Source organism: Coloeus monedula (genome assembly GCF_965178545.1).
Source record: "Coloeus monedula genome assembly, chromosome: 9".
Classification (NCBI taxonomy): domain Eukaryota; kingdom Metazoa; phylum Chordata; class Aves; order Passeriformes; family Corvidae; genus Coloeus; species Coloeus monedula.
In genome coordinates this window covers 25,845,295-25,873,193 of record NC_138789.1, presented here as the reverse complement: position 1 = coordinate 25,873,193, position 27,899 = coordinate 25,845,295, and the positions used below count along the sequence as shown (strand labels likewise).

Sequence of the window (27,899 nt, the reverse complement as noted above, 5' to 3'; positions counted from 1 at the left end):
TTTTTTTAAGCTTCATTTGTCCTTTACTGTTTGAAGGGTATGTTACAAGGGTAAATAAACTAAAAATGCTTCTCCTAGTAAATTTTTCCTTGCTCTTGTTTTTTAATTACAGCTCCTTGCTGTTTGAAATAAAGCAGTAAATATAAATTTTATGTATTTCTTTTGTTTTTCCCTTTAGGAGATATCAAACATATTCTAGAAAATGAACTTCAAATTCCTGCATCTAAAATGCTGTTAAAAGGGTGGAAGACTGGAGATGTAGATGATAGTGTAAGTTTTCAACTGTTTTCAGTTAACTGAACTCAGTTTCAAACTGAGCATCTGTGGGTGGGGATTACAATGCAAGAATTGTGAGTTTCAAACAGTGTCAGATGTCTTGGATGGCACACAAAGAACTCTTAATCTAAACCACTGCAAAATATAATCAGGACAAATAAGTTTATGTTGGGTTTATATATAATGTGACCCCCTACAAAAATGATGTTCTGAAGTAACAGGAAGTGTATCTTGAAAGAAAATATTTGGTGATATTGTAAATATGTACCAATAATTTAAAAAAATAAAATACTGTGTTAGGATTGGTGAATGTTTTATATTTATAATGATTTTTCTCCCCTCAGACTGTTTTAAAAAGTCTACACTTGCCAAAAAATAATAGTCTTTATGTTCTCACACCTGACCTGCCTCCTCCTTCTTCAAGTCATTCTGGGTAAGTCTTTTGTCCATAAATTCTATTTGTATGGTTTGGGTTTTTTTGTGATTTTTATGAAGCCACATGTGTATTTGCAGGAATCTGCAGTCAGTAAATACAAAGTGTTTTCACTGCACTAGTGACTGTTGGGATGAACTAACTCAGCATCTCGTTGAAAAGAAGCTTGTTGGAGTTTTTAAAACATTGGTGGGGTACACGAACCTCTTAGGTACATATGGAATTTTACATGTCCCAGCTGTGATGACTTTAATTTAACAGAAGGTTATTCTCTGTGGAAATAAGAGCTGGCCTTGCATAAGTTGCTGCATTATGTTGGTCCATTTAATGTATTGTGTAAATCATTCCCAGCAGGTCAGAATTTTCTTTCTGAAATGTTTGTTACATTATTTTATCTTGTACTTTAAAAATATATGTAGATAGCCTGAACAATTAATTTCCTTGAGTTGAGCAGGATATCTTTTATTACTGATTTGAACACTCAAGAAGTAAGCAGTGAGTGTTCATGTGTCACAGAATCATCAAACTTGAAGAGACCTTCAAGATTATCTAGTTCAACCCACCATAATCACCCCTGAAATATATCCCCAAGTGCCACATCCAGATGTCTCTTGAACACTTCCAGACTCCACCACATCCCTGGGCAACTTAATCCAGTGCTTAACCACTCTTTCAGGGAAAAGTGTTTTTCTAACATCTAATCTGAACTTGCTGTGGTGGAATTTAAGGCCATTTCCTTGTATCCTTCCACTTGGGACATGGCAGTGGAGACTGACCCCCAGCTGGCTCCAACCTCCTTTCAGGGAGTTTGGAGAGTGAGAAGGTCCCCCTGAGCTAAAGGGTTTCTCCAGGCTAAACACCTCCAGCTCCCTCAACCACTGCTCCCAGGATTTTCCCTCCAGACGCTTCCCCAGCCCCGTTGCCCTTCTCTGGACACTCTCCAGCCCCTCAGTGTCCTTCTAGAGCTGAGGGGCCCAACCCTGGACACAGCACTCGAGGTGTGGCCTCACCAGTGCCCAACACAGGGGGACAATCACTGCCCTGGTCCTGCTGCCACACTATTCCTGATACAATCCAGGTGCCACTGGCCTTCCTGGCCACCTGGGCACAGCTGGCTCGTGTTCAGCCTCTGTCCACCAGCACTCCCAGGTCTCTTTCTGTTGTCAGGGGATATTGCAAAGGTTTGACAAGGAAATGATGTTTTATGGAAAATGCTCTTATGAAGTAATTAGCAATTACTTCGGTTTGTTTTCTTCCTTGCCCTTCCCTTTCCCGGAGGCAGCCCTGTATGTGCTCTTCCCCAGGAAAATGGGAATTTTACTCGGTAGCCGCTAGAGGGTGCGCAGGAATTGAGCCTGGGAAAGGAGCTGCTCTGGACCAGCCAGCACAGGGAGGGAGGGATGCGTTTGGAATTGGACAAAATGCATGGATTTCAGGTTGTCTGAAGAGGGAGTTGGCTTCCTGCCCTTCTGGGTGATAGAATATGCTACGAGTGCAGCTGTATTACTGGCGAGAGGAATTCTTTGAGAGTCAATAGAAATCAATAACTGCCTTCCTAATGACTGAAACTACTTTGTATATTATTAAAAGGTACTTGTGCACATTAACATGTAGGCTGTGGAGGAAATAAGAATGCTGATACGAATTATAAAAATAATAATGGTAAAGAAAAGGAGCATTAAGAGAGGGAATAGTGGCACTGGAACAGAGGGTGGTGTACATGAACTGTATGTGCAAACAGGAGCTGTATTTGTGTGTGAAAACAATAAGCTATTGTAGTTTAGCAGCTATTTGAAGAACAGTGAAAAGACACTACAGCTGCTAATTGTTTCCATTTCCAATTTCAAAATTTTCTAGCCAGGTATTGCTGTATGTTGTAGTTTGAAGGTTATAATTCTAGAGAGAAAACTGGAGTCTGAAGAGAGTTGTTTATTGCAACTGCAGTAAAGTATATAACAACAAACTGTTTAAAAACAGTTCTTAGCCTTTTTTATTGGATTAATAGTTTTAAAGAACTTCACTTGATAGAAAAATCAAAGTAGTGTTACCTTTTATAGTTTATATTTGTTTCATAGTGGAGATTAGTTCTGGATATTTTTAAGATAAAAGTTGGTAGCTTTGGGACAGCAAACGATGACTAATTAGGGGCTATTTAAACACGGATAATTTGAAGGCTAGATCATCTCCCTGAAGTCATAAATTCTAGATGAAAGGGGAGGCTTGCCTCCAATTAAAGCATCAATGCAGATCAAAACACATCTAATTGAAGCAATGTACCAAACCCAGTTACACTGTTTACTGCCTACTGTTAGGTCAGTTATTATTCAGATTAGTTTGTTACCCACGATTTTTGAAAGCATCATGCTCACTTCTATTATTAATGGATGTTAAGGAACTTTGCCTCTTGCTCTGTGAGTTTATCTGTTGTTTTTTTCAAATGCCTTCTGTTTTGAACTAGAGATAAATAGTCGTGATTTGAATATCTCCAGAAAGTGATATTTGAAAAGCCTGAGATTCCAGTATGTGATATTTTATCTATATGCCCTTCTTAAAAGGAACAGTCTGGCCTCAGCTCTATAAGCTCCAGTTTGTGCCTGTTCTTTATAGTGAGGCAGAACAGCATCTGAAACATCCTTTTCCAACATATTGGTATGAAGACCTTGAAGTTTATTGTGACAGACTGAATGGGTTTAACCCAGAACTGACTTAAAATCAGCATCTAAATGTAATGGCAAAGTGATCCTGCAGTTTAAACAAACAAAACTCTCCTAGGGTATCTTTGTTCATCAGTGGCCTACCTAAAGCTTTTATAGGTAATAGAAACCCAGTGAATTACTACCACATGCTAGTAAATTGAGGTGTAAAGATGAAATTTAAATGTCAAATACCACCTGTACAGTTCCACCCTGCTTCCACAATTTCAGCTGTCAAAGCCGTACTTATCCGTGCATGATATCCAGAACAATAACCATGTGTTCTGTGAGCTGTGGACCTAATGAAATCTGATTTCTAGTGAATTCCTGCCTCATCCCAGCAGCTGCAGTAAATTAGCCTTTTCCTTCCCTGCTTCCCATCGCCTCACCTACCTCTGATGCTGCTTCCAGTTCTTCTTGAGTATTTTGTAGCACCTGCGTAATACTTTTTCCTTTGCGTAGAGAATCAGCCTGCCCTGTGTCTGTTCTCCAGCTGGCAGTCAGGTAGTATCAAAGCAAAGGAGAAATCATGTCCTGTGGGTACTTCTGAGATCACTGGCCAGAGGTCACCTGGATGAGTTTAAAATGCTGCACTTTAAATGCAGCCTTTTACTGAGGTGGGTGGTAATTTGGGTCTCCTTCCTCCTCCTGTCTGTTGATTTGTACCCGATCCTTGAAACCTTTCTACCACTATGAGCCCTCCTTAAAACCAGTGACTAGGTTCAAAAGTTACCAGATGGGAGCTAAAGTTACCAGGTGGGTGGAGAAAAACATGATTTCCCTTGGAAAGCAGTCTTAAAAGGAAAGATGCCAAAGAATGTCCATCATTAAATGTCCATGTGGGGAGATCCCTTGCACCAGCTTTGTCAGATTACATTAATCATTTCCTCAGTGTGCAGTTCCTTCCCTTTGTTGCCTTGGATGCTTCTTGAAGGCTGACAATACCCAGTTCAGGAAATAGGTTTAGGAGAATGCAAGAGGGAAGCATCAAAAGTGTGGGCATGGGAGTCTGGCCGTGGAGCTGGGTCACCTGGGTCATCTCTCCTTTCTATCCTGTATGTTCTGGGAGATGCTTTTTATCTTTTTTTGTTGCTGTTGTCATTTTAATGGATATAATGTATTTTATATTTGTAATGTTTTTGCTAAATAGCTGAAAGTCAAAGATAATTTATTATATGAATCATTGGAAAGTTGAAAGGCATTAAAACCCCAGGTGCATACCATGGAGATTATTAGAAATAATGCCATTTTGCTAAGTGATTGTTACTTGCTTAACAAGTGTAATCATCTGTGTAGATAAGAAAAAACCCCACAGTCCCCATTTTTCAAGCAATAGGTCCATATATTGCTGAATGCCTCTGCTTTATATCATTGCAGAGCAGTGGTGGTGGTGATGTGGTGTCTTGTTGTACGTTATCAACTGTAGCGGAGTGTTAATTAAGAACGATGTAACCTGCAACTCCAATTATTAGTCCTGTCTGTTTAGCTGGACAGGAGCAGTGCCTTGCTTTAGTTACTTTGAAAGCTTCCATAAGAATGGTAAGATTAATGTTTTATTTTCACATCTGTTCATGAGACAGTTTAAAAATCCTGAAGTTTAAAATGCAATAGAATGTAAACAAAAGGGCTTCTGCTCATTTACATGTTAGCCAGATTTGCTAACTGATTGCTGTTTGAACCTAATCTGCCACCTCCTGCTGCATTAGCTACAACAAACATTACATTTACATACTGATTTCTTATTTTGTTTTAATGTAAATAATCTGTAATTACAGTAAATTTGGACTTCTGTTGACATGAGCTTGTATAAATCTGTAAGTTTAAAATGGAAATGTTAATTACATTGTGTCATACCTGTTTATATAAAAATCAGAGATTTTGGGGAAAATTTCTGTGTGACTGAAAAAGATACTGCCTAGTGGGAAATACTGAATGTATTTCATAAAAAGTGGAATGAAAAGGAGCATTTACATATCACTGATTAAGGATTTACTTTTGGTATCAAATTCTAAAATATTACTAAAATTTCAAAGAAAAATGCTATTAAAAAGTAAAGTATGGTATAAAAAAATCAAAGCATTAATGCAATCACTTAACGGCAGATAGAATCAATTGTTTTATATGTCCAGGTCTCTTGCTAGAACTGGTCAGAGCAATCACTGTGCTCTGGTCTATTTTCTTTTGTCTGTTCTTGGACTCCTTTTTTGGGTGTAGGCAAATGGAGGATTGGTGCCCAAAAAAACAGGTTCCCTTGCCTCCTGTGCAGCATAACGAGTGCAGAATCATTCAGCTGAGGTAAAAAAGTTGTAATGGCAGTATATCAGCTATCAGCAAATGCTTTCGAAAGCTGGGGTTTGCAGTAGGGGAAGAATGGTTCTAGTAAGAGTGGCCTACTTTAGTCCTCTTCCTAGAATTTAGTTTTGTTTTCCCACTAATTAATTCTCAGATTAATTGAATTCTCTTAACACTGGTGGCAACAAAGAAAAAGAAGGAAAAAAAAAAAAAAAAGGAAATATGTCTTGACTTTAATGGGACATAGTTTGACCTGGATTTTTTTTTCCCTTTTAATGCAGCTATTTTATTTGGAAGATTGTAGCCAACTATACCATTTGTGGGAAAATTAAATAGCTGCAAACACTGAAGCCAAAATTTGAGAGATGTGTGTGGTAATTGAAGTCAGTCTTTTCCATATACTTAAGTGGACCTAAAAAGAAATAAAAGTAAGCTTCAGCTTACTGTCACTGAGAAATTTCCTTTAAATACATTTATCTTGTAAAATTTTTCATTGCCTTAATGGCTGAAATACAATTTTTGGGTGAGATATATTTTGGTAGAGGTAATCTGGGGTAATCTGCATCCCCCTTTGCTGAAAGAAGTGATAATGGGAGGGACAAACATCTTTGACTGTGTGTTCACATCATGCCCATCCCACACAGGAGGGTGGGTACCAATGCTGGCATCAGTGACCCATCAGTTGTGCCATCAATTCCTCCTCCCTTTGACTTTCTAGTGGGCACTGTCCACGTCCTACAGCTGTCAGACCATGTGAGATTTTGATGTAGCAGCTCCAAAGACTGGAGCAGTTGACCAGTGCATTCCTGTGTAAGCAGAAGTAATGTTCCTCATTATGTTATTTTTCTGAAGAAAAAGTGAACAATTAACCATGCACTGTATTTGCTAACACTTTCAAACCCAGTTTTTCCTCAGTTTTTTTCAGGGTATTTTTTTTTAGCCACCTTAATTTTCAGCCTCTTTTTTCACTCTGTTTGTCGATGAATATGTGCTGAGAATTTGCTTGTTAACAACGTTCAGCTTGTGTTGCTTAGAAATCCCAAAAGTAGAGGTGTCAAAATTGTTAGTTACTTCAAAAATTAAAGCTTTTCATTTTTAGGCACTTAATTTAAATTTGTTTGAAGAGTATTTTTTCCTTTCCAAAATACTTCCTGCTCTCACAAGTGGAAAACTTTTCCTCCGAGCGGATGCTTTTTATTAACAAGCTGTATTTCGAGTTGTACTGAAGTGTGGATATCATGCATAACTGGAGATACTGAGGGTTTGATCAGACTGGCCTGTTTCCTTCTATGTTTACATCAATTACAGAATGAAAACATGAGTCATGTTATCAGTTAGCATCTACAGATTTTCAGACAGAGTCAAATTAGCTATAACAGAACCTTGTGTGAGTCTGTATGGAATCCAGAGCCATTCGCATATGCTGTAATTAATGTTTTCAGAGCAATTAAATATGTCATTTGCCTCCAGTATTTGCTGAAAACAAATAAAAAATCAGAATCTGAAAAAGCACAGCAGGATATTTTAGTTGCTACTGAACATTTGCCAATAGAAAATATGGTTGTGGTGATGCGAAACTTATTAACAATCAAATTAGAATTACCTTTGAAAATAGGCATACAACTTTTCAGAACTCCTCTTTTTATTTTTTCCCCCTCTTTTGAAGGACTGTTAAGTATTTAAAAAAATTTTAGGCCTTCTGTAGAAAATTCTGTGAAAGTGCAGAAAACTGCATGTTCACCATAGATGACTCTGGTTACATTTTTCGTGTCTCTCATGCACATGGTCATACTTAACATTGACATTGAGTTGTATTTATTTTCCATATTGCAAAACCATAAAAGACAAGAAACAGTGCTTCATGATTTTGTTTCATAGTATGTGATTACTGAGATGTCACAGGAACCAAATTAAGTTGCTGAGCAAAGATGTTTTTGTAAGGTAAATTTCCCAGAGATGTTCCACCAAATGGTACATCTCTTGCTAAAAGCATCCAGTGAGTATTTTACAAGTTCCTTCCCATCTGAGCAGCAAAGCAGCAGATCAGTAATTCCAGTAGGAGTTAAAACTAACAAATCAGTTTTCAAATGATTTAGGAATCTTTCTTGTCTTCTTGTAGCATAGTATGCAGCTGTGCTGATCTGCATTTAGAATTTGTCCTGTACTGCTAAGAGGAATGGCATGTTGAAAGTGTCATGGAATAGTGAAGATGTGAAGGAAAAAACCACAGTCTGTCATTCTTCTAAGTGTATGTGATAAGAAAGAAAAGAATTGAATGGGCCCAATTAAATTTCATATGCCACTGAACAAGTCAAGTCTGTGTAAATATTGTTTAGAAACCCAAGCTATGGTACAACGGTGCTGCAGTTTTGTAGCATGTGTAAGATTGCACGCAGCCATAATTGCCCTGTCTATAACAGAAGTCCTGCCTTCTACTTTGAAAAGTAGACAGCTGTATGATTTTTTACCTAATTAAGCAAACAGGATGCCTTTTTAACGTCCAGATGTTTTGCTACCTGAAAAATCAGAAAAAAACCCCCAAGTTTGTAACAACATGAAGATATAGTTGGCCTGTTTAAACTGTATCTTAAGATTTTTTTATTTTTTTATTTCTGATGAGTAAAACCTCTGTAATGTACATTTAAAATGATGTGAGCAGGACTGACTTTTCTAAATGCTCAATACCCACACGAGAAATTTTGCTGTGGTTACTTTTCCAGTTCTAATTAGCTGGGTTTATGTGCTTTAAATGAAACTAAGCAGGAGAATTTCCATTTGGTTTCTGCCTCAGGTAACCCTAGAGAAGCAAGAGCATGCTCTGCCTTGTTCTACTTGCCATCAGTTCTTAATGTGCATCATAGCTTGATATTTGGTCTGGTCATCAATATGCTGACAAGCCTGTTATTAATGGCATTAGGAGTGCTAAATACACCCGATGTTTGTGAAGATAATGGGACTCTCTCCATTTTGAAAATACTTAACATTAGAAGAGCTTTGAAGGCTGCAGTCACCTTATTAAGGAAGGAGTTCAGGAATGGCCTTTGGTCATTCTCAGCATGCTTCCTTGCATTTAGGAGTGAAAAGAGAGATGATAATGTTGTGCCTGGACTTGTCCATGTAGAGTTTAGGGTACCCTGGGGTTTTTGCATCTAACTGTAAAACAAGCTATAACATGCTTATCCCTGATTTTCCTGTTTTTCTTTCAACCATTTCAGGGCCCTGCAGGAGTCATTAAATCAAAACTTCATGCTGATTGTCACCCATCGAGAAGTCCAGCGGGAGTACAACCTCAACTTCTCAGGAAGCAGTACCATTCAGGAGGTGAGTGCTGTTTCACAGCTGAAGAATAAATGTAGCTCATTATAGCTAATGCCAGCTCTGTTAAAGGGGGTTTGCATAGTCTTGATGGATATTCCTGTATTTTATTAGTCTTTTTTTTTTAATCAACTGGGTCATCAAGATTTGCTGTAATTTGATTAAAGAGTTCAGTCAGAAAAAGGTGTTCTATGAAATTATACAGAAAGGATGTTTCTTTTTGTATTGCAGTAGCAAAATACACAAACAGCATTTATTGAGTTATTCAAATTGCATTTTACTTGAAGCCCCTTGAAACTCCCTCTGTCTTTCCTTCTTTTAACTGGCTCCATCTCCATTTTGTAGGCACCTCAACCATGGCTGGTTGCTCTTGGAGTGCTGTAATTCTTACCGGCCTGGTAGCCAAATGGTTTTGTGTATAATGGATGTTGCTGCCGTTCTGTGGAATGGCCAGCAAGGGGTGATATTGGAGAGAACTTCGGCAGAATTAAGTCCTGAAGGAACAAATATCTCTGATGTGACTCTGGACTCTCTGAATTCAGAACAAGCAGTCCCTTGCATATTTTTAAAACTCCTTTCCAAGCCCAAAGGTTGTTGTCTAGTGCTCCATGGTATATCTAATGCCAGGTGTTGTGGATGTTATTTTCCATATAACCCACTGCTTTCTGGAAACTTGACAAACAACCTAGAAATGTGAATCTTCAGAATTCACATTACAAAATATTAAGATTAAATGTTTGCTTTTCAAATTAAATGTATGTTTGCTATTATTGGTCTGACACTTCTCTCAGTCTTTTAGGGTTGAACAGATTTTATTGAAGTTTCCCGTGTCACATGCTGACATAGTAGACAGAATTAATTCAAGTTCTGTAATATTAGCTATGGGAGTAGTATCTCATACAGCCATGAAAAATGATCACTAACTGTTTTGATTGTGAATCCTGTTATTCTTAGGAGCTAAATTCTGATTTTTTTCCCTGTGTGAAAGCCTGTTCTCTACTTCTTATTTTTAGATCTACTATAGTAAGTTCTGTGTTGCTTTTTGTGGTGATACAAATAAACATACTTGAACCAGTTTGACTTTTGAGGGGCTGAGCTTTGACTGTCTACAATTATAAAGAATTTGAATGTTTATGGAAAGAAGTCATCCAAATATGTGGTTTTAATTTTAAAATGGTGAAAATCTAAAAGAAAACACGTACATAATATATGTCTGTTTGGTTTTTATCAGTGCTATGTCATTTACTTCCTTGCTGTTGGGTCTTACCTGGCTTGAAGGAAGCAGAAAGCTGTGACAGGGTGATCTAGGCTGCCTTTCCATGCACTGAAGTTTTCCTGTTTGTTGGTAATAGCAGGTTACAGCCAACACGTTACCATATGAAGTCAATGTAATTTAAAAGTTAATTACGATTTTCCCCTTAAACAACTGAAATAAAAGCCCTACCACCCCGTAACCAGCATGAGCAGAAAACCTTTCTTTGCCTTTCCTCTATCTAAGTATCACACCCAATAGAGTGTATAAAACTGTGAAGACCAATGCAGGGGCTAAAATGAAAAGAGCTCTGCGGCCCTTGTTGTGCAGCTGATGCTGAACAGGTGAACGTGTCTGTCTGTGCAAAGTCTCCTGGAAATCCCTGGGGATTTGGCTGAGGTAAAAGGGTTGGCGAACATTTGTCTAATTATAGAAAACAAGCACTGTTTTGAATGTTAACTCCCTAATGGCTTCTTAATTTAATTTTTTTTTTCTTTTAGCATAGAGTGATCATTGTAACAAACCTAGGCAGTCCTTGTGGTTTGGAGGAATCGGTGGTTATCTTTCCTCATCTCCTTTGTCTGTATCCTCTCCAGGGACTGTTAGATTTTTTTTTTTCCTCTTCACTCTCTTGTTCGCACTTTAACAAATTAATAGTTTACTTTCCTCCTGGTGTATTTTTGTAACGGTGGAGAAGCTCAGTGATGCAGTTGCCAACCACAAGAGGGCAGGAAGGACTATTCAATTATTACCTAAAAATGCTGCTCAGTGTTTTCAAATTAGCTTCTGGTATATTAACAAAAAGGACTATAATGGCCAAGTTATTGTTTGATTTACAGATAATTGGCATATTGCAGGAAGGAGACTTAATTTCACCCTTTTAAATTAAACAGGGAGATTTAAAAAGACATAAAATATTCATTAATGTTCAGTGATTATAAAGCAGTGGCATATATTTATTCTACCTTTATTACTGTTTCGATGGGAAAATACTGCAAATATTTCAGAAATCGACTTGGCCATACTGACAAGTTGAAATGTTTAAGCAGTGTTAATGCAATCTACTCACACGCCATATCCTATGCAGAAAGATTCAAAATGACTACATCAATTATTAAAAGAAATATTTAAGATTCTAGAAATGTTCTACTTCTTGCCACAGTTGGGTGCAACTGTCTCTCAAGGGCTACTGGTTCAGTGTGTTGCTGTTATTAGTACTGCGAATTTTAAGGAATAGATATTTTTTCCAAGGGTCTCAAAAACCCCCCAAACTCACGCCAAAAACTCAACCCCACCACCCTTTCAGAAGGCAGAATCATTTTGCAATGGATTAAATGCAAAATCAAGTGAGCTCACAACTGTGCTTTCCTAAACTACTGCTGCAGCAGTTCTCTGGGTTTTTATTGTTTAGAATACATGTTTAATAGTAAATAATATTTGGATGAATTGTTTTTTCGAAGAAATCGTGGTGTTTATGGGGAAATCATGTGACAAAAAATTATCTGAGAGAAGCTGGATGCTGTAGTGCTCGTGTCTGCTTCCACATTTTCTTGCATATTATTTTAATAGTTGGACTTTGGATGGTACTTGAAAATGCCTTTTTGTTTTTTGTTTTTTTTTTTTTTTTAACTTTCTTTATCAAAATATCAAACTCTTTACATATTAAGATCTGATTTCTCATCTTAGAAAATGTAAGTTACATTCAGTTATATTGTTTTGGGATCGTGAACTTATACAGACTCTTTGGAAATGAAATAAAAAATTAAATAGAACTTGTCAAAAATTCTGTATATTCGATTTAATTTTTTTTTTTTTTTGAGTTGGGCAGGGGAGTAGTTAACTTGGAAAGTTAATAATAACATGATGGTCTAAATTGCAAATTAATCTGTGTCACAGGTTTCTGACATCTGTTTGTTCTTGTAAAATTGCAGTATTAAATTAATTCTGGGCAGATACTGTTCTGGGAAATATCATGGTTACTTTTTTCCATGATCTGCATTTTAAATTGGAAATTGGTAGGTTTCGTGCCAGTTTGGAGACTGTAAATGAATACATTTCCAGTGTGTTAGATGGCTAAATAATGACAATTTGACAAATTGAACTCCTAATACAAGACTAAAAGGAGATTTCTGTCTGAAGACCTGTCCTTATTCTGCTAAGGTAATTTATAGAGGCTGTCTGCAGTTGGAGATATTTTTTTTAACTTTAGGTTTGAGGAGCTCTGTGCTAAATTATTACAAGGCATTGCCACATTCAAGGTAATTTCTATCTATTCTTACCACCTTGTTCTGATTTAGAAATGAACATTTCTACTACTTTTCATTTTTGCAAGTTGTTACATTATTTGACAGAAATGAAGGAAAGCCTTTTTCAGAGGGGGAATATTTAAATGTGTGTTAAAAGCAAGTTTGTGTTCTGATCCTGCAGCAGACAAACTAATTTGTGAAAAACTTAATGGACTTGAGTTCTTGTCACAATAATGTGCTCTACACTTTTTGTTTTGGTCAGTGACATAGAAAAAAAAATCAAACATTTTTAACAAATGGGATTGCTCCATTAAAAACAAAGACTTTGCATTTGTCTATTTTAGTCTTTTGATACAGACTTTGAAGCCTTTTTGTGATTCCTGTGTGGAGGATTACAAAAATATCCAGTGTACACAAGCTGTGGCTGTTAAAGGATGGATGAGTTAAATATGCAGAACCCTCAGTCCCTCTCACAGTTTGGTGATCTTATTTTGTAACTGCTGGAAATTCCTGTTGAGAATACTTTGTAGAGCATGTACTGGGCACTAGAATTCTTGGTAAAACATAAAATCTGTGTAAACAATGCAGAGAAGATGGGTCTTTAAATACTGGCTGCCTCTGCATAGCTGCCTCTGCTCTTTATTCTGTTACTTTAGCCAATCACTTAAGCAGAGGCTGCCTGCTCAGCATCCCTGTCACCTGTGCTAGGTAATATATTTGTTCTCTGTTCCCTACAGACTCACTGGCTAAGGTGGAATATGGAAAGCAATGTATCCAATAGCCCTCCAGGCAGGAGGAGGAACTATTTGTGCACACAACTGCCTGGGCTGAGATAAACTGTAAATTCTGTGTTGACAGACCCTAATCAAGTCCTTTGTGATGGATTTCTTTAAACTTTTTTCATAAGTGGATGAATGTTAAACAAAATGCAAAATCACCATTACGAACAGGCAGGCAGAAGCCTCATTTAAAAGGCCTAAATAAATGTGATCTATAATATAGGTAAGCAGATGAATTACCTGCAGCAGACAGAAAAATAATCTGGCTGAAGGTCTTGTACCTTTTTCAGATCTGTTTTTTGGTGTCTGAACAAAATATTTTCAAGCCAGTTGTTGGTGAGTGAGATCATTCAGAGTAAACGTCAGACACTGATATGGAGACATGAAACACATATATAAATAATATTATTTTTTTCTGCTGTAGCTAAATCATTACAATAAAATACATTTGCCAGAATATGGGATATATATTAATAGTTTCAGAAACAGTTGTTTTATATTTTGACATTTTGTACTTGTTTTAAAATTGTTGAAAACTATTATTGTAATAAAAATCAGTAACTAGCACTTTTTGGTATTTAATAGGAGGTGCACAGACGTTTTATTGTTCAAATAGTCTTAGTATCAGTAAAGCTATTAAAATACATTGCTATACTCATTGTACTCAAGAGCCACATGTTTTTATGAAATTTGAACATTTTGTTTCCCTTTTAAAGAAATCTGTCATGTTAAAATTTTATTCAATTTATAGCAAGGCGTAACAGCAGTATACATAATTTAAACATCACTGTGATAGCTTCAGTGTTCTACAGTGGTGAATGAGGATGTGCCAGCAAGCCAGGCTTTTACTTTTTCAGCAAGGAGGGAAAAACCTATTTTTAAAAAGCTAAATCAACTTCTTGATTTAGTTTTTTGCCTTTGTATTATAGAAAACCACACATTCCTAAAGTAAAATGTATTCACTGAAAGAAATCCTTGGTAAACTTTTTGTAAGTGGTGATGTGTTGGGAATTATATGAAAAGGAAGTTCCTTGGGAAATAAAGAGAAAATACCTTTTAGGTACCTGTTCAACAGCGATAACTTTATTAGGCACTTAAAATATCTTAATACCTGACTGAAGAGATCTGTTTCAAAGATATCCCATTGAAAAAGGTATATAACTACTTTTCTTTTTCTGCAACAGAAACAGCAATAAGAGATAAAGAAAGGGCACTACTTCTCACTTAATTATGAAACTTAATATATTCCTGACAGAATATATTTCATAACCTGTAACTTGATTTTGGTGGGTTTGAACGTGCATATCATTAAAGAAACGATCTTCAGTTATTAAAAACTAGTAAACATGGAGATTTTTATATGCAAGAAAAGGCAGAGAGTAAATAATTGCACTGGTGACCAATACTGTAATAATCCTGTTTTACAATATGCACTTGACAGGTTGTAATAGTGCTAATTGAAGAGACTAATTCACACTTGCTTCATTCTATTCAAAGGCAAAATCAGCAGCTTGTTTTGCTTTTGACCAGATGGTCCTGATGAACACCTACTGTGCACTTTAAGTGCTTTACTAGAATTACAAAGGCTGGGGGCTGCATCCGACTCAAAATGATTTGAGAAGAGAAAAAAACCTCACTGCTCAATGGATTTGGTGCAACTAAATTAATTCTAGTGGACCCATTACACATTGAGCCCCCTTTTCAAAGTGCTGAGCCTCCTCGTTTGTTCTGTAGCAATGAGAAAGTGAAAGGCAGATTACTGCAAACAGAAATAAAAAAAAAAGTGCTGTGAAAAGGAGAAAAGAGGCCTTGAAGCCTTTTCATATCATTTGGGTTTTTCAAGTGCGTTATTTTTGGGGAGGGTGGATGTATGAAAAGCCAATTGGAGTTTTTTTTGTTTTAAAGTGCGCTATTTAAGTACTATGAATATAAAAGCAAGAGCAACAGTTGACTGAGTTTACTGTGGTAAAGCTTTGTGTCCAAGGATGAATCAAATTCATTATAGTCAATGCTTTGTATTTTCATATGAATGTAGGGTTAGTTTCACAAGACTGTGTCTGTTTAGGATAATTATAATTTAATATTTTCCTTTCATAAAGTTATCACTGTAGTTTATCTAAAATTTGCTGAAAGCAAGGTTTTTTTCCTTGCATAAATTTAGAAGCACCCAGAGAGTTTCAAACTCCAAAGGAAGCTGTTTGATTTGCAGGGGAAGGTGAGGCAGGTTCCAATAGCACAGATTATTATAACTAATTAAAAGTCACACATCTGTTAACGTTCGGTTTGTCAGCACTCAGTTTAGTGTGTGTGTGTTTATATCTCTTCTTCCTTTCTCTCCTTCTCTGTCTCTGTTCCCCTCCATCCGTAAGTGTAAGTTGGGTTGGAGAGAGACTCTCAAAGGATAAGGATCAATTTATTTGAATTTGAAAATAATGAGGAGTCATTGTTATAATTTTTGTTATGGGTTTGGCTCTGTAAATGCTCAGTCATGTGAGTTGTCCTTATTTTAGAAGTAATCATGTTGAATTGAATGGCTTTGCTCATGTAATTTAAGGATGCTGAGGATTTTGGGGATCAAGACCTAATTTAAAACCCTGAATTTTTAAAAAACTGCAATTAAAACCATCGCTTGCTATTCTGATTTTGAATATTTGCTGTGTTTTACTTTCGGGGTGGAGGATTTTTATGCAAGGCTTCTATCCTAATGCTAGCTATTAAAAAGGTGTTAGCATGAAATGACAAGAAAACCTAAGCAGCTTTATGAACATATTAAACAGCTATGTCCCCAGCTCCTGTGCTGTTTAGAGTGGGGAAGCAGCGCTCTGTAGCTAAATAGCACAGTGCTGTTATCTGTGTGAATTATATTTACTTGAATAACAAATGAAAAATTCAAGTTAGCATTTTTTTGCAATTAAAAAAAATTAATTTACAGCTTGTAAATTAAAGTGGTTTAGAACATGGTTTAACCTTTCTATCCTGTGTTAAGTATAATATGATCACTTCTATTATTGCATGATATACACTTATATTAGAAAAAACACATTCATTGAATTGCTGATTTGTTTTCAAACAATGAAATTTGTATTTGTGCAAATTATAGTAGGCACAGTGTTCTCTCATGTTTTCTCATCAAACAACCCAATTATACTTATAAATAGTGAGGTGCTAATGAACTGTTGTTCTGGAAAAGTTGGTGTTTTTTTTTTTTTTTTTTTTTAACTTGGGTAAGAAAGGAAACACTTCACAATTTAGAGTGCTTGCTTGGTGAGAAATATTTGAAAATATTTTACTTATGTAAATCATGTTGGTGCTATCACTTTTAAATACACAACAGAAACTAATCTAAAATCCCCATCAGTTCACATATGGAGCATAACTACATTCTTGACATTGTAAATTGCTCACTTAATTGGGAACTGCAGATTTACTTATATTCATTAAGTTACAGAAGTTGTTTCCTAAGAGTTACTATTTCAGCTTGAAGTTTATCACTGCAATCACTAAATAGAAAGAAGTAATTTTTTGGATAATTGTGGCGATAAGGATTTTTCAAGTGGCTGTGGAGTTACAACACCAAAATGGTCAACAGAATCTTGAAGCAGCAGTGCAATGATAGTGCTGCACTATGTTGCTTTGTAATTACTATGCAGAGAAAACACTCAGTTGCTGTTCTAACTGTGAATTAATAATGTTTGTCCCATCCATAACATCTTAGTGTTGCAGGCACCATCTCTGTAGTAAACCTGTTTCTTAGGGTTTTTCAGTTATGTTCCTATATCTATGTAAAATGTGAACTTGAAAAGTTATCCTTTTGTTTTTGTACCAGGAATTGTGGGCATAAATTGGAGAGCCTTGCACTCACTTAAAGGATAAAATGGCCTCATAATCACCCGCAAGAAATCCCTGTTACTGTTTTTAAAAAGGGTTATAGCAGCTCTCGGCAAATATTTGCAATAAGTGGCAAAATTTATGCCTTGCTTTGTGGTAGTTGCGTGACCAGACAGTGGGGCATAGGATTGTTTTAAGGTTTTTACAGCTGCAGGGAAAAAGCATCTGTTCCTAGAAAAGCCTTCATTGTTTAATTTTGACACTGACTTTCCATGCTGCTTGTACCAGTCTCTGGATTAGGTGCCACTAAGATAAATTTGTTTTAAGTTGCTCCCAAATGCAGCTGTCACTATACACAGCCTGTAGCTTAGGCAAAAGGAGACATAATCAAAACAAGCATTTTTGTACAAGGTCATTTGTTAGACTGAGAAAGCTCAGAGCAGGAATTTTGACAATATTGTATCATATGAGTAGCTTGGCTATTAGCTTTTGTGTTTGTTTAATAATTCTGGTGATCACTGATGTGTATGACTGTCTCAGAAATAATGAAAGAAGGGGATTTTTTTAAACTGCACTGCTTTTCTTTACATATCCTTTATATTAAATTTATTTTGATTGAGCAGTTTCTGTGGTATTCAGTTACATACATCCCATGTATGTTTATTTGTATCTCTGTATCTCTACAGTGAAATGGAATGATTTACAAAAAGCAGGGAAAATTGACATTTTTGAAAGGGCTTCCATTTCTTTCCTTCAAAGTTTCCAGTGAATTAAAAATGAAAGAGCACTTCATTTTTTGTATCCCAGAGTTGTGTTAATTTCTACCCAGCTGGTCTCAACTGATTGATACAAAGCCAAATTTGTGACTGCCTGCATTACAAAGTCTGTAATTTGCTAATGAATTATGATAATAATCTTTCATCACACATGAAAGATTTAGACAAACAATTTACTAACTATATAGTTTGATCACAATTTTTGGGTTTGTACCAAGCCTCAAATCTACTTTTATTTTTCCCTGCCTAGATTAGCAGACCAAATGGAACTTACTCTTACCTTGTTTTGAAAGCAGTGATGCTGGAAGTTACACAGGGATGATGGTGGACAGCAGATACAAACTTGTAGTGTAAATACCCAATTTAATGTATAGACAAATCAAACCACCCAGTTTCCAGATAGAGGAGCATCACAGTAGGCATGGCACAGGAAGTTATTTGAGGCTGCATGCACTGTTGTGGGAACACAGAAATAAATAAGAATAGGGTACAGATGTTTCTCAAGTTCGACCTCCTCTGGGTATGGTGGAGGCAAGCTAATTAAAACACAGCTAGACAAAGCCATAGGGGCAAACTAGGCTTAAAAAGAAAGGAAAGGAAAACCAAATCTTCCAGAAAAGGAGCAGCTGCCACAAGATCTGTCAACTTGAGTGAAGTTTGTGGTTACCTGGATGTGAGATCAGCAAAGCGTTGATCTTGAACACTCTAAAGGCCCTCTGAGGTCAATGTTCACAGAAGGACGTGAACACGCCATAAGTGTATTCCTGTATGAAATCTGCCTCTTTTTGGTCAGATCATCCACCTTCTGACAGAAGATTAATTCCCAGTTCTGTAGAACTTGCTCCTGTACACAGGAAGAAGGAGAGGAGCTCTGTGTTCAGTGCACTCTTCTGTTTTGCAAGATTGACAGAGCTTAGAAAAAAAGAAAAAAATCTGTTGATCATTTTTCTGTTTCTCTTGAGTTCAGGTTTAAGTAGGCAACATTTTTATGTCCACCTTAGGAGAGCAACCAACCTGACAAAGAGCCCCACAAGACCTAGCACATATGTCCAGTTTTTCCATTGTTATGTGGATGAAACTGTTGACTTTGGTGGAACAAAATGACATTGAGCTTCCTGTTGCTACTATGATATAAAGTATTGTTTGACTGGTAAAAAGATTTTTAAAAATAAAGAAAAGAGAGGAAAGGTAAGAAAGTAGGACAACCAGCAATATCAAGAAAATGCCATCCAGAGCAGGACCTGGTTATGTGACTCTGTAAAAAGATTAGGAGAAGAGCTTTGGGGTGGGGGCTGCCAGGAAAGGGGGTTGCACTATGACCGAAAAATTTTTATTGTTGCTTTATTATGTTTTTTGTTCTTATCACATTTAGGGAACTAGAACTTTATGAATAGTCAGGAGTGTGCTCATGAATCACTTCTTACTGTGTCTGATTAAAAAGAAAAAGTCTTTAAAAAATGTGAAAGAGGATTGCAAAGAACAAGGACTTTTTTTACTATTTTTCTGCAATTTCTATGTAAGGAAGAGAGATCTCCTTTCTACAAATATGTATTAATAAAATAGCAGTAAGCCTGTCTGCTATCACATGGCAGAGCTGTACATACCTTACTCCAACCCCAACAACTCAAGGACTGACTTAATTTCAGTTATTTTGATCACAGCATCAGGGCAAAATATAACACCCCAAATATCTCTGCAGTTTCTTTCAAGAGAAACAGAAGGGTTTTGTACTGGTCTTATTTCACTCATTTCTGGTGACAAGCTACCTTTTACTGATCTCAGCAACTTTAACTCTTACTTAAGAAATATTGTGAGCTGTTTGTGTCCTGTTAGTCATTTTTCTGTAAGCTGAATTTCAGTTCAACATCTTCCCTCTGTGTTTTACATAAACTTCTGTTTGTACTTACTCAAAAAGTTCCTCTTTTAAGGCAAGAAGGACTTATTCCTGAATAATTCAAAAGTGGGGAGTGTAAGAAGTGCTTGGATTAATCTGGGGAGGGTTTTGTGTGTTGACAATTTCACCTATAACTAACAGTCTCTTTTACCCACTCTGCTTAAAAGGTCCTGGCTCTTTTTTATTCTTTACATTGACCTTGGGCTGGCAGAGAAAAGACCAGACTGCAGCTGAGAGCTCTGACCACAGGGCAGCCTAGGCCAGGACTAAGGCAAACAAAATGGAGAAGCTCTGACATTCACAAAAGCAGCAACAGAAGAGTGGAAGAGTACACTTTTAATGTAGTACAAAGCAATAAGTGAAACTTCTCACCCTGATACAGAAGGTAAACTGCCAAGTCAGGCAGGTCCACGTTCATTTTTCAAGGATGGCTCTTACTAGGCCAGTGGAAAATATGTAAATTCTCTAGATCATTCTGTGAGGTTTGAGGTGAGCTGAAAGTTTCTTTTTTGATGAACTAAGAGTAATAGACTGAGATGAAATTTGAATTGCCATGGAGATGCCCTTACTTTTCCTCCTAAAATCTTCCCACAGACCAAGTTGTAGTTCACAGCTGTGGCTGCATTAGCACAGAGAACAGTGCAGTAAGAGGTCTGTAGAGAAAACCAGTTGATGGGAAAGATCTCTGCTATTTATCTTTTCTGGCATTTTAACAGTGACCATTTCTAGCTGGTCCTGTGGATTGAGTGTTTCTTATTAATTGAAATTTCAAAATTGTGCATCTTCTCTTTTACTTTGGTCTTAATGGTAATTGGTTTGCCTGCTCAGACTGTTTCGTCCTCCAAGCTGAAGTGTGCAGTAAGTTGGACAGGCTGGAGGCTTAAGATCAGGAGTGTTTGTTTGAAGTAAAACACCAATGCAATTCCATTTTACAAGAGCTGGATCTGTATCAGTCCCATGGTGCAAATCAGTATTTTCAAATCTTGCAGTGTTGGGAAACCTCCATTGTAACAGAAACAGTGTCATTTAAAAAAGAATTTTGTAAACAGAGGAGGTAGAATTCTTCTTGAAAAGGAACAAATAAATGAAAGATTTAGTGAAAAGTGCATGTGCTGGGTGTTTTCAACTCACTGCAGAGTAGCCATTCAAAGAATCACCATGAGCAGTAAGACAAGCCTTTTAAATACCAAAAAAACCCAGTTTTTCCCTTAGAGAACTACATTAGCATTGTGTTTTGTTAATTCTTTTTTCTTAAGATCAGTTTGAAGTGAGGAACAATAAAACTTGGAAATTAAATGTTTATTCTGCAGCCTAAGTGCAAACTGTTTGAAGTAGGGGATAATTTTAGCATAGTCCGAAATAAGCATCTGTTGTCTCAAGACATTGATATCAGATGAGAACTGAAAATCCAATTTCAGTTCTCATTTTGTGTCTTTTGCCTTGTGTCAGTTTATAGGTGAGATCTAGGATCATTCAGATATGACTTACAAAATCTGACAGTCACCCAACTGTATTTTTAACTCTGTAGGTCCTTTTGCTTGTTTAGTAAACAGTGTCTTGTTCTGGTTTTTTCATTTTCTTTTTAAGGTTTATTTTTCCTTCTGTTTCTTTTATTTTTTTGGTAGTCCACATACATGTTGTACTGATTTCTGGTTTCTGCTTTTCATCTTCTGTTTTATTGACTTTTGCAGGTTTTAATGAAAACAATTTTAAGAATGTCTTCATTGCTGCTGTTTAAATGAAATAGCAATATCTGGCCTAACTTTCTAAATACTATTTTCTCCTTACAATACAGTACCAAAAAAAAAATACTGTAAGTCAGAAACTTTTAAAGTATTGTTGTTTTTACACTTTTTTTTTTGCAGAGTGCTTGTGTGTTGAATTATACTTGAAAACTGTTCGTGTGTGTCAGTATAATGCATGTTAGTATTTCAGAGACTGAATTTTCACTGATTATTATATGAATAGCAAATGGAAATTCTTTCTATCAACTAAATTTTTATTGCTGGTGTTAATTGTTATCGTTAAAAAAACATTACACATTCCTAGGATTTAGAAAGGAATTATTTTTGCATTTTTGATGTCATTTTGTTGGTGTATATTTTATACACTGAATTTGCTTAGCTATGAGTATCCTTGTGGTTCAGAGGAGAATCTGTTAGTATGGATCTGTCAAATAGTTGTTTTATTAATTTATTCTCAAGGAAAAACCAGAATAGATGAATATGTAAATGAGCAGCTTTTGATGCTATAACTTGTCAAATAACCATTGATGCAGTATAGCTGAGCAAACTGTTTCAGTGTGTGCATATACAGTAGGTATTTCTCTCCAAATTAATATTTGCATTTGAAATATGAGTGTAGTGCAAATACATGAGAAGTATATAACAATTAATAATATTTTGTGCTTGATGTTTACATATTATGTGCTCTGTATTTTAATTCTGAATGTTATCTGCTTCTTTAATAATTTTGAATTAGTCTTCCAAATATATTGATTTAAAGGGATTTATTACTTAATTATTAAGGTTTGATAGGCATTTATATCCTTGAACCTGGCTGGATTTGGTCAGTAGTTAGTTGGCATTTCTTGAGGTTGCCATTTTGATTCAATGACCTTCCTCAGTCTTCATTGATTTCATGTAGCAAATTGTTACCTTTGTTATATTAATGAGTAAAAAAAGCTGGTGTGTTCTTCAAGGTTTTATTGTCCCCTCAGGGATTTCTTTCCATGATGACTTTCTTCTTCAACCAAAAGAACTTTGGATCCATCCTTTTGACTTTGGATGGTTTCACAGACAAAAAAAAAAAAAAAAGCTTCTCAGACTTTTTAAAAGCTCTTTCTCAATTCCTTGCATTCTTTTGTTCTTCATTTGTGAATCGTTGCCATCTTACTGTAATGCAGTTGGAATAAGATGAAAAAAGGTCAGTTTTGCACTCTCTTCTTTGACTGCTTGGCAGTTTAAGTGTAGTATTAGGAAGTGCGAGAAAGTAATACATTGATATATTAGAAATTACTAGAAAGTTTAGTGTTCATATCATAAATAGAAACATGCTTATACTGTTATTTTCTGTAAGCATGTTGTCCATGTTCTTCCACTGTTAAAATTATGACTTGTTGGGGTTTTCTTTTTAGTTCTTTTTCCAGTGTAGCAATAAATGTCACTGTTACAGAAAAGGTGTAAAAATACTCTACCATATCATGAGGTTCATGGTATTTTGGAGGTGTACAGTGTTGCAGCGGTGGTTCTGTGCTCTCAGGGAGTGGAGTGAGGGATTTGGAGCAGTGTTCATGCAAAACAAACGCTGTATTTGCAAAATGCACCTTTTTTGGTGATTTTATAAAAAATGAAGACCTTGTAGCATTGTAATTTGAAGGCCAATTCTGCCTCAGAAATAGGATATAGTTCCCACAAAACTTGTTGTTGTTCTCTGGAACTCGTGTCCTGCCACCCTCCTTGTAGATGTGTTCCCAGAGCTTGAGGGTAGGAGAGGGAGGAGGAGAGGATGAGCCGTTCTCAGCAACCCTTTGCTCTTAGACTCCTGTTTTGTATCCTAGCTGGGAGTCAATGTCATTTTACAGCTGTATTTACCTCCCTGTCATCCTGCTCCTCTCTTCCTCCCCTCATGCTGCTTTGAAGGCAGCCCCTGGGGTCAGTGCCAGCCTGGCTTGTGCAGGAGCTGAGCCACTGCTCAGGGAAGGAGCCTGGGAAGCAGTGCAGAAGCAGGAGCCAGGCAAACCTGTCAATGGCTTTTTTTTCCCCCTCTCTGAGTGTTAATTGTGGTCACAAGAGTTAAGTGTTGCTGTAAAATTAACATCTTGGTATTATGTATTTATTTTCCACCATGTAGCTTCAATGTCAAGTTTACCCAGCAGACAAGTCAAAACAAGATCATTTTTTTCTAACTGCTGCTACAGCAAGTCTCAGCCTGGGATCTCAGAAAATCACAGTGTTCCTTCTAGTTAGCAGCTAATAGGAAACAATAAAGATTTAGGGTTCAGAATTTAATTGGCACTGATGCTGATGCAGGAAGAACAAACCTCACATGGTTTACTCTTCTGAGGCTTTATTGATTCTTTTTTAAAAGGAAAGCTCTGATGAAAGTAAAAAGAGGCATTTAATTTGCAAGTATTTCTACACAGTTTTTATTCTGAAATGGGCTTTTCTATCCTTCTCTATCCCTGCATGGTAAAAATGCCTTAAGATCTTCTAAATCAGAGACACATACTGAAGAACAAAAGTGTAAGCTTGTAATTTCTACTGTTCATCTTGTTCATTTGAATGGTATTGCTGTTTTCTTACAGGTTAATTTTACATCTTTCCCAAGGCTAATTAATGTCCCATGTGCATTCATAAACATTTTTAAGATAATATGACATTAGCATATTCTCAAAATCTCCATCCCAGATTCTAGTCTTTTAGTGACCTATTTTCAAGGATTGGATCTGGAGTATCAATCTCAAAGAGGTGGTGATATGAACAGGAGCTTCCTGTTTTTCTGACATTGCCTGTGTACCAAAATCTAGAAACAGGATCTTTTTTCATCACTTACACAACTGAACTTTTGAATTTCAGTGAGTAACTGAGGATTTTTTTTCAGGCATAGGTTGATTCCAAGCTTTGAGGGTCTCCAACAAGGTCAAATATGTGTGGCAGAACTAACTGCAGATGTCTTTGAAAGACTTCCTGCTCCCACAGCTTCCTTGCAAATCATGATAGAGTCCTTGGGTTATCATCACTGGCAAAGCCACCATAGGTGCACTTATATTTAGTAGCTGGTATCTCAGTCTCTCTCAATCCCTGCTTTCCAAAATGTTTTGAAAATTTTGGAAAGGAGTGACTTACTTCCCTTTCAATCTCATCTCTCCATCTTCTCCATTGCTTTGGTGACAGATTAAAGACAATTCTCCTGATCTGGAATTACAATTTAAAATGGCTTTCATTGTGACATCATGACCAGAAGCTCTTAGCTTTTTGTTGGCTTTCTGCCATCCCTGCCGTGTGTTTTCCTGCTGCTGTTCAGGAATTCGTTTTCATAAGACATCTGCAGGCAGACCTTTTCTGGGTCTTCCAATCCACTGGACTTTAGTAATGGCCTCTTATTTCAAGGGAAGAGGATTTTACAGAAACTATTTGAAACATCCAAAATAAATACAAGATGATGATACTTACCTTTAAAACAGTGTCCAAAAGCCTTTGTTTTTGCATTCGTGTGGTGGAGGGTTTTTATATTACTGAGATGGTTTTGCTGCTTGAGGAGATCATTCTGTGCCAGATTCCTGTCTGTGTACATCGTAAATCAACTTTTTTGGTTCTTATTGAGTCAGGACTGCTATTCATGCATGTGTTACTTCAAAACACAAGGCTGCAGCATAAATTTGCCAGATGTATTGTCATCAGTCATGCCTTCCATGTGACTGGATAGATATATAACTTCCTGACCCTCTTCTGATGATTGGTGGGTAAGTGAAAGCTCACTGGCCCAGGCAGGATCACAAGCTCTTTATGAAATTTTTTTTCAGTTGCTGTTGATAGTGAGTGTGCTTAAGCCTCGCATACTCCAGTGTCATGGTTGTGATGATTCTTTAATGAGTGATCAGACACCTGACTTCTCTCAGAAAGCATTTGGCCTGTCAGAAAAGGCTCAGTCCCATGTTATGCGTCTTTGTGAGTGTTCAAGGGTTCTGTGTCCTATTGATTTGGAACATTTCTGAAGAGACACGTGGGAGGATATCCTGAAAACTGTCCAGGCTGTGGTTATTCAAGGCTGATCTTTTAGTTCCAGATACAACAAAAAAAGATGCTAATAAATCTATTCTAGTCCTCAAGTCTCTTTAGCCTGCCTGTTGTATACATTGATCTGTTGGATGTGCCGCTAATTAATTTTCTTCCAAATATTATTGTGTAGATCATGAAAGAAGTGATTATAATTTCACTGTCCTGTTTAAAACAATTTTAGGTCCAGGGCATACTCTCTGTGTAGTTGAGTGACCGGTGAAATCTCTCAGTTCTTTCTTCAAGTTTCCAGCTTGTTATTGCTGAACTGTAACAGATTTGTCTTCCCCATCTCAAATCCATGGCCCCCATGATGAATGTGGATACTTTCAGGGTTAGAGGATACCTGCTCATCTCCATTAGGGGATGTTCATCCTAATAGGGAGGTGTAGTCCTGGAAACTCAACGAGATATACCTGAATTACCTGATTTTTGGTAGAAGTCTAGATCCTCGTCTCTTGTGGAAACTTACTTCCAAGGTATCTTGGATTGTTCTCTGGATATTAGTGTAGGACTCTCAGATATCACTTAGTTACCAAATAAATCTGTCCTCTCACCCTGTTACCCATTAGTAGAAACAAGGACATTTGCTGGTTCAAGCAGCACTTCCCTGGTGCTGATAAATAACTGTCCTTCCTGGTCTGCTTCCTTTGTCATTGTTGCAGTGACACAAAAAAATATCTTGGAGTATGTGAAAAATAAAGACTTGGTGTAACTCTCTTGTTGCTATAACAGAATAATAAAAAGACTGTGTGGGAGCAATTCATTACTCTTTTCCTTTCAAGCACTTAAAAGAAAAACAGAGCTGAAAATATTTCTTTGGGAGATACTGAAATACCTCATTAGTTCTTTCTTTTTATTGGCTATTGAGGTGACAATTCTGTAACAGGAATGAACGTGAGGATGAATTTTGCTTTGATTTATAGAAATGTGTTAATTTGAGCTGAATAGATCTTTTCAGATCTTAATATTTGTTATCTGTGGATCTTGTTTTGTAATACATAGTTTCTAGTTTTATTTTAGATAAAGGAATTCTAATGGAGACTATGTTAATTCTGTGCAGTATTGGAGGTGTTTTGGAGGAAATGATTAGCTGAGATTCACTAATCTGTAATTTAAGTAATTTTTTTCATTAAATGGAATAGTGTTCACTGCTTATTTAATAGTTATAGAACTGCATGTCAAGCTAAGACTGAAAAGTGCAGAAAAAATAATATGTATGTTTAATTAATTAAGTTAACCTTTATTCAAGACTTTCCATTTCAGTGAGATGACAAGTTTGCACAATAGAATAGTGAAAATGGTCAGAATAGCTTTATATTAGCTCATTTTCTGAAGTGATCATTAAGTTTTTCTGCTGTTGTTCTGCAGCAAATGAATGGTGAGCTTTGTATAGACTGGAATCTACAGAAGAGGTAACTCCTGTAGTGTTTTGGTCAAACACTAATGAAATTGCAGTTAGTTGTAAGTTCAAGAAATACTGACTCCTCCATCATGAAACAGCTTTGTGTGTTTCTGGGTCACTCAAACCAGACTATTGATGAAGGTGGCCACTGCTGAAGATACAGTGAATAAGCTCGTTGCTTTGAGAGAGACAGCTGTGCACTCCTTTAATGGAACAAGATAATGTAGTTTTCTTTTAATATTTTGGAATTCGAAAGGAAAATGTGATTTCAATATTGTAGACTACTTGTATTTTTAATTTAAGCAGTCCAGGTCTGGAAGCCAGTCCAGTTCAGGAAAAATGCCTGAACTAGAGGTTGCGGGACTGGGGCCTTAGCAGGACCTCTTTTCTTCATAAAAGTCTTGCTGTTTGTAAAGAAAACTTCTTCTTGGAGAGGCTTCCAGAAAATTTTTGTCTCCAAATTGATCTGTAGAGTTCACAGTTACTGTTTATTTTCGTTCTCCAGTAACACTTTCTCTTCATCTTCCCATGTCTGCACCTGTGTAGAACTTAGACTTCAGGTTTTCTAGTGTTGCTCTTGGCTTACCATGTTTATTTTAACTGTTCCTAATATTTTTCTGTTATCTGATAACCTGACAACTTGAACCTTACTAATTTGCTTTTCCCATCAACTTTTTGTATTCTACATGTAGTTATGACTCATGTATACTTGTTCAAGTACTGACTTGCTTGGGGAAAGACTTAAATTAAAGAAAGAGCCAGAGAGAATGCATATTGGGCTTTTTGGCCAGGTTGCAGCTGCTTTTTTCAACTTTATTCTATTTTTTGAGGAAGTGTGTTTAAACATTTTTAAATACACTAAAAGTAGTATTACTCATGAAACCTAAACAAATTTTTATGACTTCTTTTGGTAGGCATAAAAATCTGTATTTG

At 36.5% G+C, this 27,899-nt stretch overlaps 1 protein-coding gene across 1 annotated transcript in view; it reads left to right on the top strand.

Moving 5' to 3' along the window:
* FAF1 (Fas associated factor 1) overlaps window positions 1–27,899 on the top strand; it is a 151,106-nt gene that overhangs the window by 39,276 nt on the left and 83,931 nt on the right. Inside the window, exons 5-7 of the mRNA XM_082287217.1 lie at window positions 179–270; window positions 621–709; window positions 8,910–9,015. Of these exons, the coding sequence (XP_082143343.1) occupies window positions 179–270; window positions 621–709; window positions 8,910–9,015 (287 nt within the window). The remainder of the gene's footprint in view (window positions 1–178; window positions 271–620; window positions 710–8,909; window positions 9,016–27,899) is intronic.